The sequence below is a fragment of the Osmerus mordax genome, chromosome 2, assembly GCF_038355195.1.
Source record: "Osmerus mordax isolate fOsmMor3 chromosome 2, fOsmMor3.pri, whole genome shotgun sequence".
Lineage (NCBI taxonomy): Eukaryota > Metazoa > Chordata > Actinopteri > Osmeriformes > Osmeridae > Osmerus > Osmerus mordax.
The window spans coordinates 20,960,509-20,979,181 of NC_090051.1; the positions used below are offsets into that span (position 1 = coordinate 20,960,509).

Genomic DNA, 18,673 nt, shown 5'->3' on the forward strand with positions numbered 1-18,673 from the left:
CTCGAGACAAACGTTTCCAGGCTGTGATGAAGGGAAACAGGTTACCCACCAGACCTGTTTTGGGGTTTATTTGATTCATTAAATTTGTGTGTTTGAGTGTCTAAAATATTCTGTTTTGAGTTTGCTTATTGCTGACCAAATGTTGTTTGCCTGGTCACATTGTCTGTTTATAAATATGCTTTTATTTATTTTTTCTATTGTATTGAGAACAGACCACATCATAAACCCTGGGGTACTTTCTAAATGTGTTTTCATTTACATCTAAATCCTTGGAATAAAACTCTCTCACATTTCTTTTTCTCTCTCTATCCTCAATTCCCTCTCTCCATTTTTCTCATAATAGATTTACCAAAAAAAATGTGTTATTGCAGCAGTAATGTCTCTAATGGACAGTTTGACCATCATCCTGAAGTAGACAAAACGTTATTAGACTTGGCCTACAGTGAAATTCACATCTTAACAACTCACCCTTCCAACAGTATTCTACACATAAAAAAACGACTAATACTCATTCTGAAGAACATAGTCTTAGAGAGTCTTGCTATTGGTTTGTTACCATTTTCAAGTAGCGAATAGGAATCCAGAATAAACATGGAGGGTTCCCCTCTGTTTGGAAGACACCCAATCAGTGAGCAGATATTGCCAACAAAGTCACGCCCCTTTTAAGAATATCTCACCACATTGAGAGAAGGCACTGAAGAAGGAGGGGGAAGGGACGGGACCAAGCAGAGAGTTTTCTGTCTAAACCAATGGGATCAAAGTGACTGACAGCAAGGGACAGAGATGAGGAACAGGATTGGCTGAGACAACAGGAACACATGAAAAGCTAAAATACATATGTTTACAAAAAAGCCTCAGCCAAACTGCCGTATTCTAAGATGCTTCACAGAGAAGCGATCGGACACATGACATCATGTGAACACTTCACCCTGATTTGAAAGTTGACCAGGGGTCATGACCCCACGACCCCTAGGAGTGTGGTACCGTTCACCTTCTAGCGCCCATGGCAACAGAGGTCACAAAGGTTTCGCTCTTCAAAGACAAAGGCAGGTTTCTGTACGGTCAGAGAGAGAAACAGAGAGAGGTGTGTTTAGATACAGTCAATTACAACACACACACACACACACACACAGAGAAATGTGTGAAAGATGTGTTGATACCTTATGGTTCACTCTTCACATGCTTGTCTACGTGGACGAGCTCTCTCTGCGTGTGTCAAGCGATCTGTGAAACACACACACATCTGCGATTAGATTGTCTGTCACAAACACTAGGAACTCTAATGATGGCATGCGGTGTAATCTAATCAGGTGCAATCCAATACACCTCTCTCATACACACGCACACTAATAAGCCTGTTTGTGATTATGGCATGCAAACATGGCATGCCAACTTCCTAAACAACAAACTCGTCACCACACTAAGAATTACCCCCACATACACACACACATATACACGCACACACACACATATACACGTGCATAAACATATGTAATTACCACCACGCATACACACACAGTCCACCTCTAATCCCCCTCTGTCCTTCTACACAACGGCCAACTCACACTTGATGCTGTCGCACAAAGTCTGCAAACTGGCGATCTTTGGCGTACAGCTCGATGATGCGTATCCTGTCCTGGATTTCCTGTTGAGAGACAATGATTTGCAACTGATTGATAAAAATGAAGATTACATTTTTATAACTTACGATGCTTTTATTTACATTTACATTTAGTCATTTAGCAGACGCTCTTATCCAGAGCGACTTACAGTGAGTACAGGGACATTTCCCCTGAGGCAAGTAGGGTGAAGTGCCTTGCCCAAGGACACGTCATTTTGCACAGCCTAGAATCGAACCGGCAACCTTCTGATTACTAGCCCGATTCCCTAACCGCTCATCCATCTGACTTCCTTCTCCCTTTTATAAACACACACACTCGCACACACAAACACAAGCAGACACGCATGTTGATAACTTGTCAAGGTACACACGCACACAGACACACACACCTCCTTGGTGAGTTCGCTGTTCTCGTAAATGTGGCGAATCTCCTCGCTGCTGAAGTCGGTGGAGGCCTCGGCGCTGCCACTGCTGCACGCCGGGGCTTCTGGGTAACGGCGGTAGTAGTGGCTGTAGCCCGTCGTGGCCTCGCTCTCGTACATGGGGTTGTACTTGGTGGCCCTCTCCAGAGACGGGATGCTCTCCCCTCGCCTGGGAGGAGACACACACACGCACACACACACAAGTGCACACACACACACACACACGCACACACACAGAGAGAGAGAGAGAGAGAGAGAGAGAGAGTTAGCATCGGACACTGGGCAAGATTAAGTCAAACTGCTTTAAGTGTGTGTGTGTGTGTGTGTGTGTGTGAGAGAGTGTGTGAGAGAGTGTGTGAGTGTGTGTGTGTCCTCACCGTATGGGGTCTTCTGCTTCGTCTTTATCATACTGGTCTCTCAGCGTACGAGCCAAGAAGAATATCACTCCTGAGGCGACCAATAGGAAGCCGGCAACAGAGGCGATCGCTATGCCAACCACCAACGGTTCTGACACGTACTCCTCACAGTGTTCTCCTCGGTACCACCAGTTCTCCCCGACACGACACCTAGAACCACACAGAACCAAGGTCAGTGGAACACGCCTACGATGGTCACCGATCTAGTCAAACACGCACACTCAGTCAGACAAGTTGAAAACCACCTCGTTGCAAGGTGAAGTATTTAGGAGTTGGAATGTGAAGTGTGGAAAGTTCCGTGGCATGTGAGGGAGCCTGGCCTGGTTGGCATGACGAGGTAAACAACAACAAAACAGCGGCATCTGGAGGAAGCTGTTAGTTTTATGAAGTGATGGAGGATGAGAAACCGAAGCCACCACAGTCCTTGCTGCCTGAACGTGTTTGTGTGTGTGTGTACGTGTGTTTTTGAGTGTTTACGTGGGTGTGCATGTACATTTGTGTGTGTGTGCATGTGCGTTTGTGTGTCCTAGGACAGAAGACCAGTGACAGTGCCATAACTCTGGGTACCCACCTGCAGATGGCCCCCTTGCCTGGGATGATGTCACATTTGCCATCGTTGAGGCAGAAGTCTGTCTGCAGCTCACAGATGCTCTGACAGGGCAGGCCGTCCACGCTGAAGTAGCCAGCGTTGCACACGCACTCCGCCTCGCCCGACCACCGGTTCACCGAGCACTGCGCAAACTCGTTACACGCCTGGAATTTGCAGGGGTCTGCCTGGTCTCCTGGCAACGTTTGAGAGACGATGGAACCATGTTAGTCTGGATCAATGAGGGTCTGGGTGATCGCCACCAGGCCATGGAGTAGAGGCTTAGCAGCATTAGCATGGGTTTTAGCATTAGCATGGGCATTGGCATTATCATGAGCGTTAGCATTAGCATGGATGTTAGCATTAGCATGGGAGTTTGGGCCACTCAACACTCCTTAAACCCCACAACTGTGTTGCTGTTTGAAACCCTCAAGCAGAACCCCCTTCGGTTGTCAGACAGGACAGATTCAGCAGCTCTCTGAGAAGCTCTGGGTGTTCCTCACCCCCACCCTCCTTCCCACTTTTCCTACCAGGGGTTCAGCTCTGGATCTTTAGTGAGGGGGGGGGGATGAGAGATCCAGAGATACGCAAAAAAAAGACTTCCTTCCAGAACTCATTACCAGGACCAGGGCCAATGGTGCATCCAAATGCATTGTCAATTTGCCAACTGTAAAGAGTACTGTCCACTAAAACAGTCCTCTTGGAGTTTGTATTATAGGTGTGGACGTTTGTTAGGATTTTCTATGACAATCCACATTATACCTTCACAACCCCTAGCTGTATTTCTGACCCATCTCTGGGAACATGTAGTAGTCTGATTCTTTATTCACCTCTGGTGAACATGGGGAGAGAGGTCACTTGAGACAGAGGGCCATGTGAGTTTAATCTGCTGAGAAGAATCTCATCAACTCATGTCCCTGCTACCCCTCCCCCATATGACACGTGTCAGGAAGTATACGGTAACAAGCCATCGTCGGGCTGCTCTTGATTGGCTCACATGACTTATCTTGGCTCAGCTGATGAGGAAGTGGGAGGAGATGTAAACACATGGATGAATCATCGTTATGATATCACCCCGTTAGCCTCTTCTGATTCCCTCACCGCTAACACCCAATCATAATAGGTTGCAATTTTATAAAAAGGTGCTACGCCTAGGCCCGTCAAGGGTACATTGGAATTTTGATGAAATGTTAAAAAAAGACATCCCTAAGTAACGTTTATAAGGTTTAGGTAAAATAGCGTTACCTTTCCTTGGACGACTTAAGCTCCAGAACTGGAGAATACCCTGGCAGTGAGAATGGGAGTTCCCCAAAGAGCTTCATATCAACTTCTTTCCATTTAGTTTTGTGCCCAATTCAAAGAGCAGTCTTACATCGTTCACAGTCCAGAGCCAGGAGTGATTTATAAAGCACTTGGATTTTCTGCTCCTCAGAGAGATGTTGATTATCTTGCAGCAGGAATCTCGCTTTGCTAATCAGTGTGACCATGACTTGCAGGCAACACAGTGTGGAACTAAGAAACATCCCAAAGGAATCTGACACCTGCACTCACACAAGGGGCCTCACACACACACACACACACACACTCACTCACACACAGACAGACACTCACACACATGAACAGACACACACACACAAGCATACACAGACACACAGTTAAAGACACAAACAGACACACTCACATACAGACAAACACACACACACACACACGCACACACACACACAGGCCCCTCGAGAGTGACTCAGTGCAGTGCTATTCACCACATTATGCTGTGAGACTACACAGATCCTCAATAAAAAGAGATCTCCAAGCTCTGCTAATGCTCTCCTTCACAGTTATTCTCTCATTCTCACGTCTTACAGATGTGTTTCTGGTTTCTACGGATCAAAACACAGCTGACCTGACTCTTTACACTTTGGGACAAGACTATTGGTTCGATGACACAGGGTCTTTTAAATCCAGTGAATCACAGTATCTTCAGTATCAACCTCAGCGAATGCTCCATACCTGACTCCACGTCCAGAGAGTACTTGTCGATGGCCAGGTTCATGGTTTGGTAGGCCGTGTTACAGAAGTCCTCCAGGATGAGGTACACGGCGGTGTTCACGCCATGCGGGACCGGCTTGTCGAACTTCATACGGCTGTTCACCACAATGCTGCCTTTTCGGAAGTTAAGGATCTCCAGGTTCTGGAAGTTACTGAGGTTGGACTGCAGGTAGGGAACCAGCTGGGACGGGGGAGATGAGATTGATGAACTCTCGAAAACTCAATCAACATATGAGATAATTCACTTACTTGATATCTCCTTACCCTAACCAAATCATTATTTTGATTATGCTGTACACGGCGAATATCGCTAATAAAAATAAAAATAAACATGTTTTTTTTGTTGTTTTTTTAACAACGTAGTTAAGGCGGCAGGCGTGTGTTGCTAAGGCTGCCGTCTTAACAGCAAAGTGCTGCGGGAAACCCTGCTGTATGCAGAATTGTAGATGATAGTTCATGAGTGTTGAACACTATACTAAAAGTATTGCTACTAGAGTTGAACACTAGCAACTTGGGGTAATAACAGTCCCTGGAACCAAGGTGCTTCCAAATAATGACTCTTACCAGCTCTAGGAACCTTTGTTCCAGGGCCTTGTACTCCGGGGAACTTTTATTGAAGAGGTCATCAGAGAACATCATGTTGGTGACCCTCAGGCTGAAGAAGACCATCAGGGCTCTGCCAGGGTTGGCAGGCATGGCGATGCTGGCCTGGTCCGTACCATGTGGAGCCCCAGAGGGGAACCCACTGCTCCCATCATCTGTGTGGTTCGCTCCCCCGTACAGGATCACCTCGTAGCCCAGGTCTGACCCTGTGACGTCAGCCCGGCTAGGCTCAGACGTGTGGACCTGGAGGATAATTCAGGATGGAAGTTTTAGTAAATGTCTGTTTGAACATTCAGGATAGAAGTTTTAGTAAACATCAGTTTAAAGTTTCCCTCGGTATGAGTGTTAACACTACAATAATGTATATAAGGATTTCTGTGTTAAGGAACTTTTGATGTTCAGTTAGTAGTTGGTTGATTGAATGATAAGTAGTAAAACATTTTAACTATGGACTGCTGAATCGGTGGGTTTTTGGTAGGTTGATTTATTGATTGGTTAATTAGGTAGCCAATCAGTCCTGTGCCAGCACCATTCCTCCCACCTCTATTGTGATCTCTACGCCAGGTAACGGGGCCTCTGTTGCCATGTCAACAGACTCCTCCTCCTCCTCCACCAAGATGTCAGAGACGCGAGTGAAGGGTGACTCCCTCTCAGGAGACAGGAGCGTTGGATGGGCTGGGCTCAGGGTGTACGCCACCGGCATATCCTGGGCGGGCTCGTCAACCAATAAGATCTCATCCTCCACCAGATCCTCTTCAGAGATCTCCTCCTCTGGAGCTTCAACAGACGCCTCTCCCTGTGACTCCTCTGGATCCTCTTCTTCCGGCCCCTCCTCCTCCCCCTCAGGCCCTTCCTCAATCACCACCTCAACAACGTCCTCCACTATTGGTTCTACCACTGGAGTTGCCACGGTAAGCACCGTCATGATTGGTTCTTCCACCTCCACGTCTTCCTCCTGTTCCTCCCAGGGTGTGTCAGGGTAGGGCAGCACCTCGTTGGACCCCAGACCGGGCTCAGGCTCCGGGGGCGAGGAGGTCTCCACGCCTGAGGGGTCCTTCACCGTGTCAGGAAGCAGGCCGATCTCTTCACCTACCACAGGCTCCAGAGGCTCCACCAACACAGGTGCCTCCTGGGTCTGGGTCGCTATGGGAACGAAGGCAGCAGCTGCTTCATCTTCTTCTACGGTCTCTGTCGTTATGGTGGAGACCTCCAGCTCCTCTGACGTGTCAGCTTCCTCCTGACCGGCTTCTTCTTCTGTGGTACCGCCTGGGAGAGGTTCTCCTTCCTCTTTTTCTATGATCACCTCTCTGGGGGCGGTGTCTTCTTCTGTGGTATCCTCCTCTGCAGGGGTTTCCTCCGTGGTGGAGGTGAAGGGCAGGTCATCCAGGTCGGCCCCAGAGCCGGAGGCCTCAATCTCCAGGGGAGGCTCAGCTAAGGTGGGGTCTTCCGGAGGCTCGGGGTCGGCTGTGTCCCAAGGAAGGTCGTCTGCTGGGGGGGCCCAAGCAGGGGGGCTCGCAGTGTCCACAGTGTTCTCCACCAACAGGCCCTCGTCCTCGATGGCTGAAGGAGAGAAGGAAAGAGAAAAACGACCAAAGTCAGGACAGCCTTCTCACTACACTACGGCTCCCTGAGAAGCGCTTGGTGTGTTTAAAATAACACAATAATAAACGTGTTGTTATGTGTATATGTGCTCTTCTCGGGGGTTTATGTGAGTTTGCGTGCGTTGTTCGTGCTGCTCCCCCAACGCTCACCCTCGGGGGGTGGCAGGGCCGTGGTGGAGGGGGCCCGCTCCACCTCCTCCTCCACCTCCACCTCCTCCTCCACCTCCTCCATCGTCTGGTCGGGCAGGAGCAGCAGCGTCTCGCTCTCCTCCAGGACGATGACGTCATTGTCGCCCCCCGTCGCCGCTCCGCTGTCAGGACCCGCCGAAGGGTCAAAGGTCAGCGCCGGGTCAAACAGGAAGTCGTCATTGGTGAGGTCATCGCCGTCTCCTTCCGGGTCACCCGGGGGTCTCTCTGTGGCCAGGACGTTGTTCTGGAGAAGCCACCGGAATAAAACGTTTAACTCACCTACCTTCATGAACGCTTCACTACAGCACAGTCCTACAGTAGAATCAGGTCACCACAAATAATCCTTTTTTTAAGATTCCCTAACAAGCTAAAATGCTTCAGGATATAATGTATATTTATCTTTATCAATATTGTTAACACAAGCCAGTTCCATGACTAAGCTCTGCACAATTATGCTAAACTCCAGAACAAACATTTTCTCCACCTAGAAACCACTAGAAACCACTGGATGATTAGAAACAGCAGCGAGAAGAGAAGTGCTTCTGCAGTAGCTAGTGGGTGTACTGTTGCCTGTAAATGAACTACTAACAAGGACTTTGCCAGATGCTCCCAGTCCGTATAATTATGCCATTTAATCACTTAGGCACTGAGCAGTAAAGTATACGAGTAGACCAGACCTAGCCAGCCGAGCAGCGATCACATTACCAGGCATTAGCAGCCGAACCCGCACCACCAGAGAAGATATCTCACCATAAGGAATGATTATAGACCTGCAATCGGGTACCTCATCTCCCATCACACACACGTTCACACACAGACAGAGACAACCATGCTTGCGCACACACACACACACACACACACACTAAGCAGCCAAACAGTAAGCACAGTTCACACACACATTAACTAGTTACCACATCCATGCATGCATACCACCCCCCCCCCACACACACACACACACACAATGTGTGTTTATGTGCCGTATGCTTACAGTGTGCTGGTTGGCTGTAGTTGTGACCAGAATAGTTGTGGATTACTATAGGAAGAGCCAAGCTAATCCACAAAGCCGTTCTTCATCCTTTACCTCAGTACTGGTGAAGCCTGGGTAACAGCACACATACACACAGTACTCACTCACACACGCACACACTCACATGCTTGTACGTGCACACACACACTCTTACTGGTTTCCTTTCTCTCCCATATTCATCTATCCATCTCAGTATCATAGTGCATCTTTACTGTATACTGGAGCATGTGTCTTTACCGTATACTGGAGCATGTGTCTTTACCGTATACTGTAGCATGTGTCTTTACCGTATACTGGAGCATGTGTCTTTACCGTATACTGTAGCATGTGTCTTTACCGTATACTGGAGCATGTGTCTTTACCGTATACTGGAGCATGTGTCTTTACCGTATACTGGAGCATGTGTCTTTACCGTATACTGTAGCATGTGTCTTTACTGTATAATGGAGCATGTGTCTTTCACTTCCACAGCCCTGCTCACTGTGGGGAAAGTCCCAGTCTTGATCATCATTAAGACCCCCAGGCTAGTCCCAGGTTAGTCCCAGGTTAGTCCCAGGTTAGTCCCAGGTTAGTCCCAGGTTAGTCCCAGGTTACTACCATACACTATACAGACAGTAGCCCTGTCTTACAGACAGGACAGTGGGCGCTGTCATGGACACAACCATCTGACTCACCATGTCGTCAATCGTGGAGGGTTCGGCGGTCGGTTGGAAGGAGCCGGGCGAGAGAGACCCTGCCACTGAAGAACCAGAGAGCACACACAGATGTCAGGCAGACACAAGCTGTGGCAGTGAAAACGGCTCTCCCACCATGCAGAATGATCCCCTTCTCTAGTTTCCATGCCTGCTGACAGCTGTTGTGCTGAGTCGGCGTCAGCCTGAGGGGAACCCCACTAATCAGCTCTCCTGGCTGGCGCCTTGAGCCAGAACTATTACTGCATTACCCCCAGGGCAAGCAGCAGGCTGGGGCTGGGGCTAGGGCCGGGGCTGGGGTCAGGGCTGGAGGCTGAAGGTAGAGGTCCAGTGGCTGGGGCTGGAGGCTGGGGTTGAAGGCTGAAGGTAGAGGTCAGTGGCTGGGGCTGGGGCCGGAGGCTGGGGGTAGAGGTCAGTGGCTGGGGTTAGAGGCTGGGACCAAGGTTGGAGGTTATGGCTGGAGATGGAGGCCGGGGCTTGGGCTAGGATAGTAATGAGTATGGGGCCTGGGGCTAGAGGCTGGGGCTTGGGCCAAGCACGGCCTGTCATTCCCCTACTGATTGCTGCCAGGCATATGAGAATTTGTACCCCTAATATCACGTCTCATTCCACTGACGAATGCCAGATGGCGTCCATCATCTGGGTGACACAGCAGTGAAGGAATGACGGCCGCTCTCTCACAAAACGGGCTGGCGCTGGGCCCACAGGCAGGGGACGGTCATCATCCGAAACGTTGTTCCATTCGCTGGCAATGAAAACTGTGCCAGAGCTCGCTAAGCTACATACTGCAGAGCTAGATGTGAGTGTGTGAGTAAGAGTGTGTGTGTATGTGTGTGTGTTTGCGTGAGTATAAAGAGTAGACCGAGACATCCGTCTCCCAGCCAGGACAGTGGGATTTACAGGAAGTAGAACAAGCGAGGTCAGGTCTCTGATCTAGGGAGTCAGTTGGCTGAGCGGTGAGGGAGTCGGGCTAGTAATCCGAAGGTTGCCAGTTCGATTCCCAGTCATGCCAACTGACGTTGTGTCCTTGGGCAAGGCACTTCACCCTACTTGCCTCGGGGGAATGTCCCTGTACTTACTGTAAGTCGCTCTGGATAAGAGCGTCTGCTAAATGACTAAATGTAAACACACACTTCTCATACATGACGAGCTCCGCTACACGTCTATCAGAAGCCTCACCGCTCTCCGGCTGCAGGGAGTCGCGCAGGCCCAGGGTGGCGTTGCCGAGGTCGCTCTCCCTCTGCAGCGCCTCGGTGATGAAGTTCTGGACGTCCGTGATGCTGTAGACCACGGTGGGGCGTTCCTCCACCTCCCTGTACCAGCTCTCCACCTGGTTGGACAGCAGCGTCAGGTAGTCCAGCTGCTCCGCGCTCACTCCGTCAGACTCCACCTCCAGCGTCACGGCGTACAGGCCCAACACACCGTCCACGCTGCAGACGAGAAGCACGACACGCCATCGTCAACCAATCAGATTGAAACCCAGGTCTCTCTACCAGGGTTCTTCAGTAATATCAAACAATAGTCCATCAACAACCAGGTCAATCATTCAGAACATCCTTCTGTCTATCCATCAATCAGAAATTGACCTTGATTTATCCCATCTACGATGGCCGCCTAAAAATACAAGTTCTTGGAACCGGCGATCACTTTCCCTTGGAAGACAGAGGTTAACTCTGATTTAACAAGCGCTCTGCTCAAGGGGATGTGTGTGGAAGGGTGGAGCGATGACGGATGATTTGAGGGATTCGCTCCGTTCTGGAGCGTGGAGCGATTACCGAGCTGTATACGAGTCCAGTCAGCGGAGTGCTCGATATCATAATAAACATGGAGGAAAGCCTAGCGGGCCGACTGGGCCGAGGGCTGGAAAAAGCCATCTATCAGTTTCATACGGCTTCTTGGAGCTTTCTACTCTGACCTAGATTGTTCTGGCTTGGCGTCCGCCTCAGCGCGTGCCTCTAACAGGTCCTCGTTTGTCCGCTCAGTGAGAGAGAGACAGAGAGAAACACAGACAGAGAGAGAGAGAGAGAGAGAGAGAGAGAGAGAGAGAGAGAGAGAGAGAGAGAGAGAGAGAGAGAAAGAGCAGTTCTGTATCTTAGTTCTGTCTCTTTCTCCATCAATCCTTTCATCAATCCATCCACCCGTCCATCCATCTATCCATCGTCTAGTGACAGGGAAGGAAGCTGATTGATGTAGTCGTAAAGCCTGCGGGATAATCTCCTCTGTGGGTGAACAGCATCTGGCTCAGTCTGTTTTAGCCACCATGCTAATTAACCATTAACAAAATGACCTCACTTCCTGGGTCACACCCCTGCACATGCTCATGCTCACAGGTAAACACAGCACAGCTTACACATGACCACACACTGACACACACTGACACACACTGACACACACTGACACACACTGACACACACACTGACACACACTGACACACACTGACACACACTGACACACACACTGACACACACTGACACACTCTGACACACACTCTGACACACACACTGACACACGCTGACACACACTGACACACACTGACACACACTGACACACACACTGACACACACTAACACACACATGACCACACACTGACACACACTGACACACACTGACACACACTCTGACACACTCTGACACACACTCTGACACACACTGACACACACTAACACACACATGACCACACACTGACACACGCTGACACCCACTGACACACACTGACACACACTGACACACACTGACACACACTAACACACACATGACCACACACTGACACACACTGACACACGCTGACACACGCTGACACACACTGACACACACTGACACACACACTGACACACACACTGACACACACTGACACACACTGACACACACACTGACACACACACTGACACACACTGACACACACACTGACACACACACTGACACACACTGACACACACTGACACACACACTGACACACACTGACACACACTGACACACACACTGACACACACACTGACACACACTGACACACACACTGACACACACACTGACACACACACTGACACACGCTGACACACACTGACACACACACTGACACACACTGACACACACTGACACACACACTGACACACACTGACACACACTGACACACACTGACACACACACTGACACACACACTGACACACACTGACACACACTGACACACACTGACACACTCTGACACACACTGACACACACTGACACACACTAACACACACACTGACACACACTCTGACACACACTGACACACACTGACACACACTGACACACACACTGACACACACTGACACACACTGACACACACTGACACACACACTGACACACACTGACACACACTGACACACACTGACACACACACTGACACACACTGACACACACTGACACACACTGACACACACTGACACACACACTCACCCTTGAGCGTCTCTCTGGTGCCTGTGATGGAAACAGAAAAACTACAGAATTATAGTCATATATATAGTCATAGTAATATTATGTATGTGTTGTGTCGTTTAGATTGAAAATGTGGTGCAAAGCCTGGAAATGTTCCTGATCAGCGAAACTCACATGAACTCAATCAGTGCAATTTTCTTGAACCCAGGCAGTCTCTGTAGAGCATCCTCGATCTGGGGAGACACACACACACACAGAGTTAGACCAGCGTTCCAGCAAGCATGACAGTGTGTGTTTGTGTGTATTTGTGTGTGTGCGTGTGTGTGTGTGTGTGTTGGCAGTGGTCTGGCGTTTGGCTCATTTGTTCTGCTCCGTAGTTCATGCATGGTGGTGAAGTTTAATATGCAAAAAAACAGGGCGATGATCAGTGTGTTTTCCTCTACCTCTCCCTCACTTCATCTCCTTTTTCCTTCAGTCACACTTTCACTCACCCTCTCTCTCTTTCCCCACTCCTCTCTGTCTCTGAGGCTGGAGACAAAATTATGTATTTTCACTGTGTGTTTGTGTGTGATCGCAGTGGAATGACCAGATCTCGTGAAAGGCCCGACATAAAGTCAGACACACCGTCCACACACAGACAGTGTCGGACAAGACTAGAGAGATGGAAGCAAAGGAACCAGGAGGATTACCAGACATGATGAGAGGAGAGAGAGAGAGAGCGAGGGAGAGAGAGAGAGAGCCAGGGAGAAAAAGAGAGAGGGAAAAAGTCACAGGAGGGCTGTCAGACTAAAGGAAAGCAGGGGAAGGTTAGCAGACGATAAAACAAGCGGATGAGTGGGGCCTTGTGACCTTGTTGGTGAACTTCCTGTCCAGGATCTGGTACTGGAGGCTGTCTGGGTCCCGGAGCGCCTCGCTGAACCTCTCCCCCCTCAGCTGGACCCTCAGGTCCATCACCTGCTCCAGGACCGGGAGAGTCGGCCCCGCCACCACCTCTGTCTCTATGTCATTGGTGATCTGGACCGAGAGAGAGAGAGGGGAGAGAGAGGGGAGAGAGAGAGAGAGAGAGAGAGAGAGAGAGAGAGAGAGAGAGAGAGAGAGAGAGAGAGAGAGAGAGAGAGAGAGAGAGAGAGAGAGAGAGAGAGAGAGAGAGAGAGAGAGAGAGAGAGAGAGAGAGAGAGAGAGAGAGAGAGAGAGAGAGAGAGAGAGAGAGAGAGAGAGAGAGAGGAGAGGGAGAGGAGAGAGAGAGAGAGAGAGAGAGAGAGAGAGAGACATATAATGATGATCCAAAGAGTTACACAGAGCAACAATCATGCAGAAACCAAGTGTGTGTGTGTGTGTGTGTGTGTGTCCCTCACTCACCGGGCTAGCCCCTGTTACTCCCCCTTCTACTGTCTCTATCATCCCCTGCAGCTCCTCTCCCTCAGGCTCGCTCGCCGCCCTCTTTTCTACGATCGCCACGGTGACAAACAAGAGCAATAGGATACAGAGACTGGTTATAAACAAAACAAAATACTTCATCCAATAAAACTCTGTCACAACACACACACAGCCATACACAAAGACAAGCAAACACATATTCAAGATAGCACTCAAACCAAACATACAGAACAATAAACTAAAAAAATACTGGATCCACACATTTTTACCTGTTCTACATGGTGGCTAAATCCCTTGACTTGATCGAGTGATTCACTTTAATTCATTCGATATTATGTTGAGTAAAGCTCCACACCAGTAGGGGGCACCCTGAACACCTACCTTCCAGAGGAGCAGACGTCTGCTCTGGGGTGGCTGGAGCCTCGGTGCTGGAGGACGAGAAGAAGAGGAACACACTCGTTTAACACGTGAAGACACAGTCCTTGTTCAGTTCGAAGATTACTTTAATATTGGTTCAGTGAATGAAGCTGGGGACAAGGTCTACAGTCTGATCACGGCACAGGCTTAGAACATCTCACTCTCTGACAGATAAGAGGGCTTTGCAGAACCTGTACTGGAACCCTGTGCACATTTTTTTTGAAAAAAGGTTCTTCTACCTTCTATGTGGGGGTAGATATACAAGATCTTTGCTGCATTAATACATTATTAGAAGATTCTAGATTGTGTGTATCCCTACGAGGAGCTATCTGACTTTGGCTATCTGACTTTGGCTATCTGACTTTGGCTATCTGACTTTGGCTATCTGACACAGATTGATACAGAGGTTGGCATAGCAGAGCGAGGGGGTGTCACTGCCAGTGTAAAGCCTATTTTTCTGAGGACTCAGAGAACCAGGTGAAAGAGGTGTATGAATAGTACAACTGTTGGAGTCAAGAGTGAGCGTGGATGAGGATGAAGGTTGCAAGGTTGGAGAATCCTGGACAACCTTACCTGCACATATGTTGCCAGGAGTTAGTGGGCGCTCTACAGATGTAATAGGGTAAGAGAGCGAGAGAGCGAGAGAGCGCGAGAGCGAGAGAGCGAGAGAGCGAGAGAGAGAGAGAGAGAGAGGAGCGCCATGGGAATCAGTCTTTTATCAATCAAGGGTATTGAATGTGATACACAGAGCAGATTTGAAATTTGGTGGTGTATATTTACCCTTGCAAACCCGTCATTGACATTCTCTGAAATAAGGAAGACAGAAGATATAAGAAGCAGTGGAGTATGATTATACACATACACATTTTGTGCAGATTCTGTCGCCAGACACTTTTCTAAAACTTCCACTCACGGTTTCAACAAAGGCCAGGTGCTCTTCTGATTGGCTGAAGTGGTTGCCAATCTCCACAGCCGTGGCCGTGCCGTCCTGGCATTGGCTCATCCAGCTCTTGTACTCCTCCTGATCAGGAAGGCGGTCTAAAAAGATCTTGAACGCCTCCCATACCATCTCTTGGCACACTGGTCGAAACACACACACACACGATCATTTCAGATAACCAGGTCATGATTCATAAAGGTTTTTTATATATGTATATCTAAGCATAGCTCCTAATTAACATGCATGTCCTTGAGTCCATGAGTCACTTGGTTCAAACCTCACTAGACAACAACAGACCACTTTTATACCTCCTTTTGTACATCAGTGCATCATGTTGCAGCATGGTGGCATTGCCTGACACAAATAAATCGACGCTGCAAGCTCAGGAGACCTATGCTCTGTCAAAGACGTCCCTCGGTGACCAATTAGAGCTGAGCTCCAAGGCCACAGCTCTCTGACCCCTCTTGTAAGCTTCTCTACTGCTGATTCATGGTTGCAATAGGGAGTCAGGTGGCTGAGCGGTTAGAGAATCGGGCTAGTAATCAGAAGGTCGCTGGTTCGATTCCCGGCCGTGTCAAATGACGTTGTGTCCTTGGGCAAGGCACTTCACCCTACTTGCCTCGAGGGGGAATGTCCCTGTACTTACTGTAAGTCGCTCTGGATAAGAGCGTCTGCTAAATGACAATGTAAATGCAATGATTTCTAGTTTCCTGAGAGATGCAGAAACAGGCAACAACCTGACTGTCCTCCCCCCATCCCCCCACCCCTTTCTTGGTGATCAGTGTAAACTAAATTGACTTATCCTGACTTACTGTGACTTACCAGCCTGGCTTACTTTCCGGTAGGACACCTTGATGTCTTTCAGGTGACCAGAGGAGAGCTACCCTTCTGAGGGGAGCCTCATGCTGGGGGTGGATGTAGGGCAACAGACCTAATCAGCTAGCGCTTTAACGCTCATTAGCAACCAGATGTCAGGATTAGCTGTGCGGCTGGATGGTGTGTGAACTCTGCTGACACTTGTCCTTTCACAAGCCCTAACCTTTAATCTAGACAGCAGGGGAGGGGAGAGACCTGCACACTGTGAAGGTGCTGGTTAAGCACGTTTTACATGCTAGCACATCCTTCACAAGTGTTACACACATACAGGTAGGCTAACGATGCCATCCTGTAGAAGACTGTTACTATGATTTGATCATAATCACTTTTTTTATTAATGGTAGGTGGGAAACTCATCATAATGTGGACTGAGGTGTGGAAGGGTATTCGAACAGCCTACTCATTCACGTTTTTATATTAGAATTGTTATAATCATTTAGCAACTGTAAATATACATATTTGGATATTTATTAATTTTTCATACTTTAGTTTTCATTGGTTTGGCGGCTGACCTGTATTACCCTAGCGGACCACTAGTGGGCCGCGGCCCACAGGTTGGTAACAGACTTGTAAAATACTTCTGTTCACTGAAGCACGCGCCTGTGCTGTACGAGGTATCCTTGACGCCCTGGAGAAAAAGTTGACCCCCCCCCATTGTCATTGTATTCGTACCCTGTCCTAAAGGGCAACATACGCGATTAAGCGGCAATGCTGTGTAGTCTAGTGTTAATAATGGTTTTTGCTGTATCATGTCAAGTCAAGGATCACACACACACTTACCTCGGAGGTGAAAATATCCCAGGTGGTTGTCGATGGCTTGCTGCACGGTCTCCTGCGCGCATAGTTTGACTCCGCTTGGAAACAGAACGTTGCGCTTCCGTCGCGGAATAGCTCCACTGTCTTCGTGGGATAACTTGTGGGCTGGTAATTGAACACTGTTTTGAGGAACTGGCAATATTGAATAACCTGATGATATCCCAATAGGTCTATTAAAATGATCCAGTTCTGTAGGAAATCTAGGTGGAACCGTTACAGGCCCAGTCGCTGCATCTGTTAATAGAAAGAAACCGTTAGTCAACAGGTGGAAGCGGTCGAAACAATCTGAATAGTTTTGAACTACGTACCTGTCTGCAACAATGCTGCAAGAATGAATGCAAGAGCACATAAAAAGGAATTCCCTGAAAAGTCCAACATGATAAATCCGTAGCGAGTTTATCTCCTAGGGTCAAGTCGACAGGCTCCTCTTCTCGATTCGTCCAACAGAGGTAGTTTTACCACCTTGCGAGCTTGCATAGTTCGGAGTTCCCCAAGCGCATCAGAATAAGTTGTCACAAATGCATTTTCATTAAACAATTGGTATTACAGCCTCTCTTCACGTCTGTCGCGTGGCCGAGGGAAAGAATGTCGCTTGGTGCTGAAGACAGCGCACGCTCTACTCAGCTCGGCAGATGGGACTTGGTGAGAGGGATAGCTTCTTTTTTTTTGCTCTCTAATCTTGTTTGCTAAGCCTTTTAGCCTAGCTCGTCAAGAAGTTACTGGAGCAGAACTGGGAATAGAGCTTAGAGCAAAAGAAACGTGGATGGATCGAAAAAGAGGATGAGGAGGCCACCCACAGCGCGAGCCGACTGGAAGCGCGAGCCGACTGGAAGCGTGAAAGCACCCTGACTACTAGGCTATCAGAGGCCTTGATCAGTCAGGTTACCAGACTGTCTGTCAGTCTTGGCTCGTCACCATGAACTGCGACTCGAGGAATATGTGGCAACAGGAGGCCTATCTATTTCTGTCGGTGGGTATTGAGTCGACTGGACGAGATGGTTTGTTTAACCCTTGCCAATGATGAATCAGCCGTTTGCTGAACTGTTCTCGACAGCGAGTCTCTAGTCTTCCATTAGCCTACACACAAGAGCTCCCCAGACACCTGCTACTGCAGGTCCTTTATGGTTCTAGAACATATGTACATTTACCTCTAAAGTCATTTTTGAACTTTCGCTCAGCAAATCAATCAAACAAGTAGGATATAGCCTTTTTTAGAAGCAACGTCACAGAAGCCTTCGCGCATGGTCCATAGAAATGCACCTAAACCAACCTAAACCCTCAAGGAAATCTCTGGTTCAGTAGGCTATACATTTTATAAATAGACAGCAAAATTTAGCTCATTGACGCAGATTTTGTCGTTAGGCTTTGAGTACGAGGTTATACTGCCTAATTACTATTCAGGAAGGTCAAAGATGACCATCGAGAAGCTATAAGCAGCCTGCTTTTAGCAAGCACGTCTGGGTAGGAAGTTGGAGATGATGGGCTGAGGGGGCTACAGCTGAAATCCTCTGTGTGTGTGTGTGTGCGCGCGTTTAGACACGGGCTTATAGGCTAACTTGTCTCATAACACCTCACTCTCGCTCTTTTTAAATACCGCCAAAGCCCATGTTGATCAACTCATAAACATCATCCT

At 48.6% G+C, this 18,673-nt stretch overlaps 1 protein-coding gene across 1 annotated transcript; it reads right to left on the bottom strand.

The window, feature by feature from the left end:
- Positions 1-1,166: 1,166 nt before the first annotated feature.
- Positions 1,167-17,418, bottom strand: impg2a (interphotoreceptor matrix proteoglycan 2a). Its single transcript, XM_067228976.1, has 21 exons — positions 17,349-17,418; positions 17,005-17,274; positions 15,322-15,488; positions 15,189-15,214; positions 14,982-15,014; positions 14,373-14,419; positions 13,974-14,059; positions 13,464-13,628; positions 12,789-12,847; positions 12,636-12,656; positions 10,383-10,633; positions 9,186-9,250; positions 7,446-7,728; positions 6,236-7,254; positions 5,656-5,937; positions 5,053-5,272; positions 3,031-3,241; positions 2,421-2,609; positions 2,011-2,212; positions 1,566-1,645; positions 1,167-1,224 (listed from the first exon to the last, which is right to left on the bottom strand). Exons 1-21 carry the CDS (start codon positions 17,416-17,418, stop codon positions 1,188-1,190), a joined length of 3,783 nt encoding a protein of 1,260 aa, XP_067085077.1. The 3' UTR covers positions 1,167-1,187.
- Positions 17,419-18,673: the final 1,255 nt, after the last annotated feature.

Coding starts and splice junctions, on each gene's coding strand:
- impg2a (XM_067228976.1), bottom strand. CDS start 17,418: ATGTTGGACTTTTCAGGGAATTCCTTTTTATGTGCTCTTGCATTCATT. Junction 15,215..15,321: donor ACCTGGCCTTTGTTGAAACC/GTGAGTGGAAGT, acceptor TCCTTATTTCAG/AGAATGTCAATGACGGGTTT. Junction 12,848..13,463: donor ACAGGAAGTTCACCAACAAG/GTCACAAGGCCC, acceptor GTGTCTCCCCAG/ATCGAGGATGCTCTACAGAG.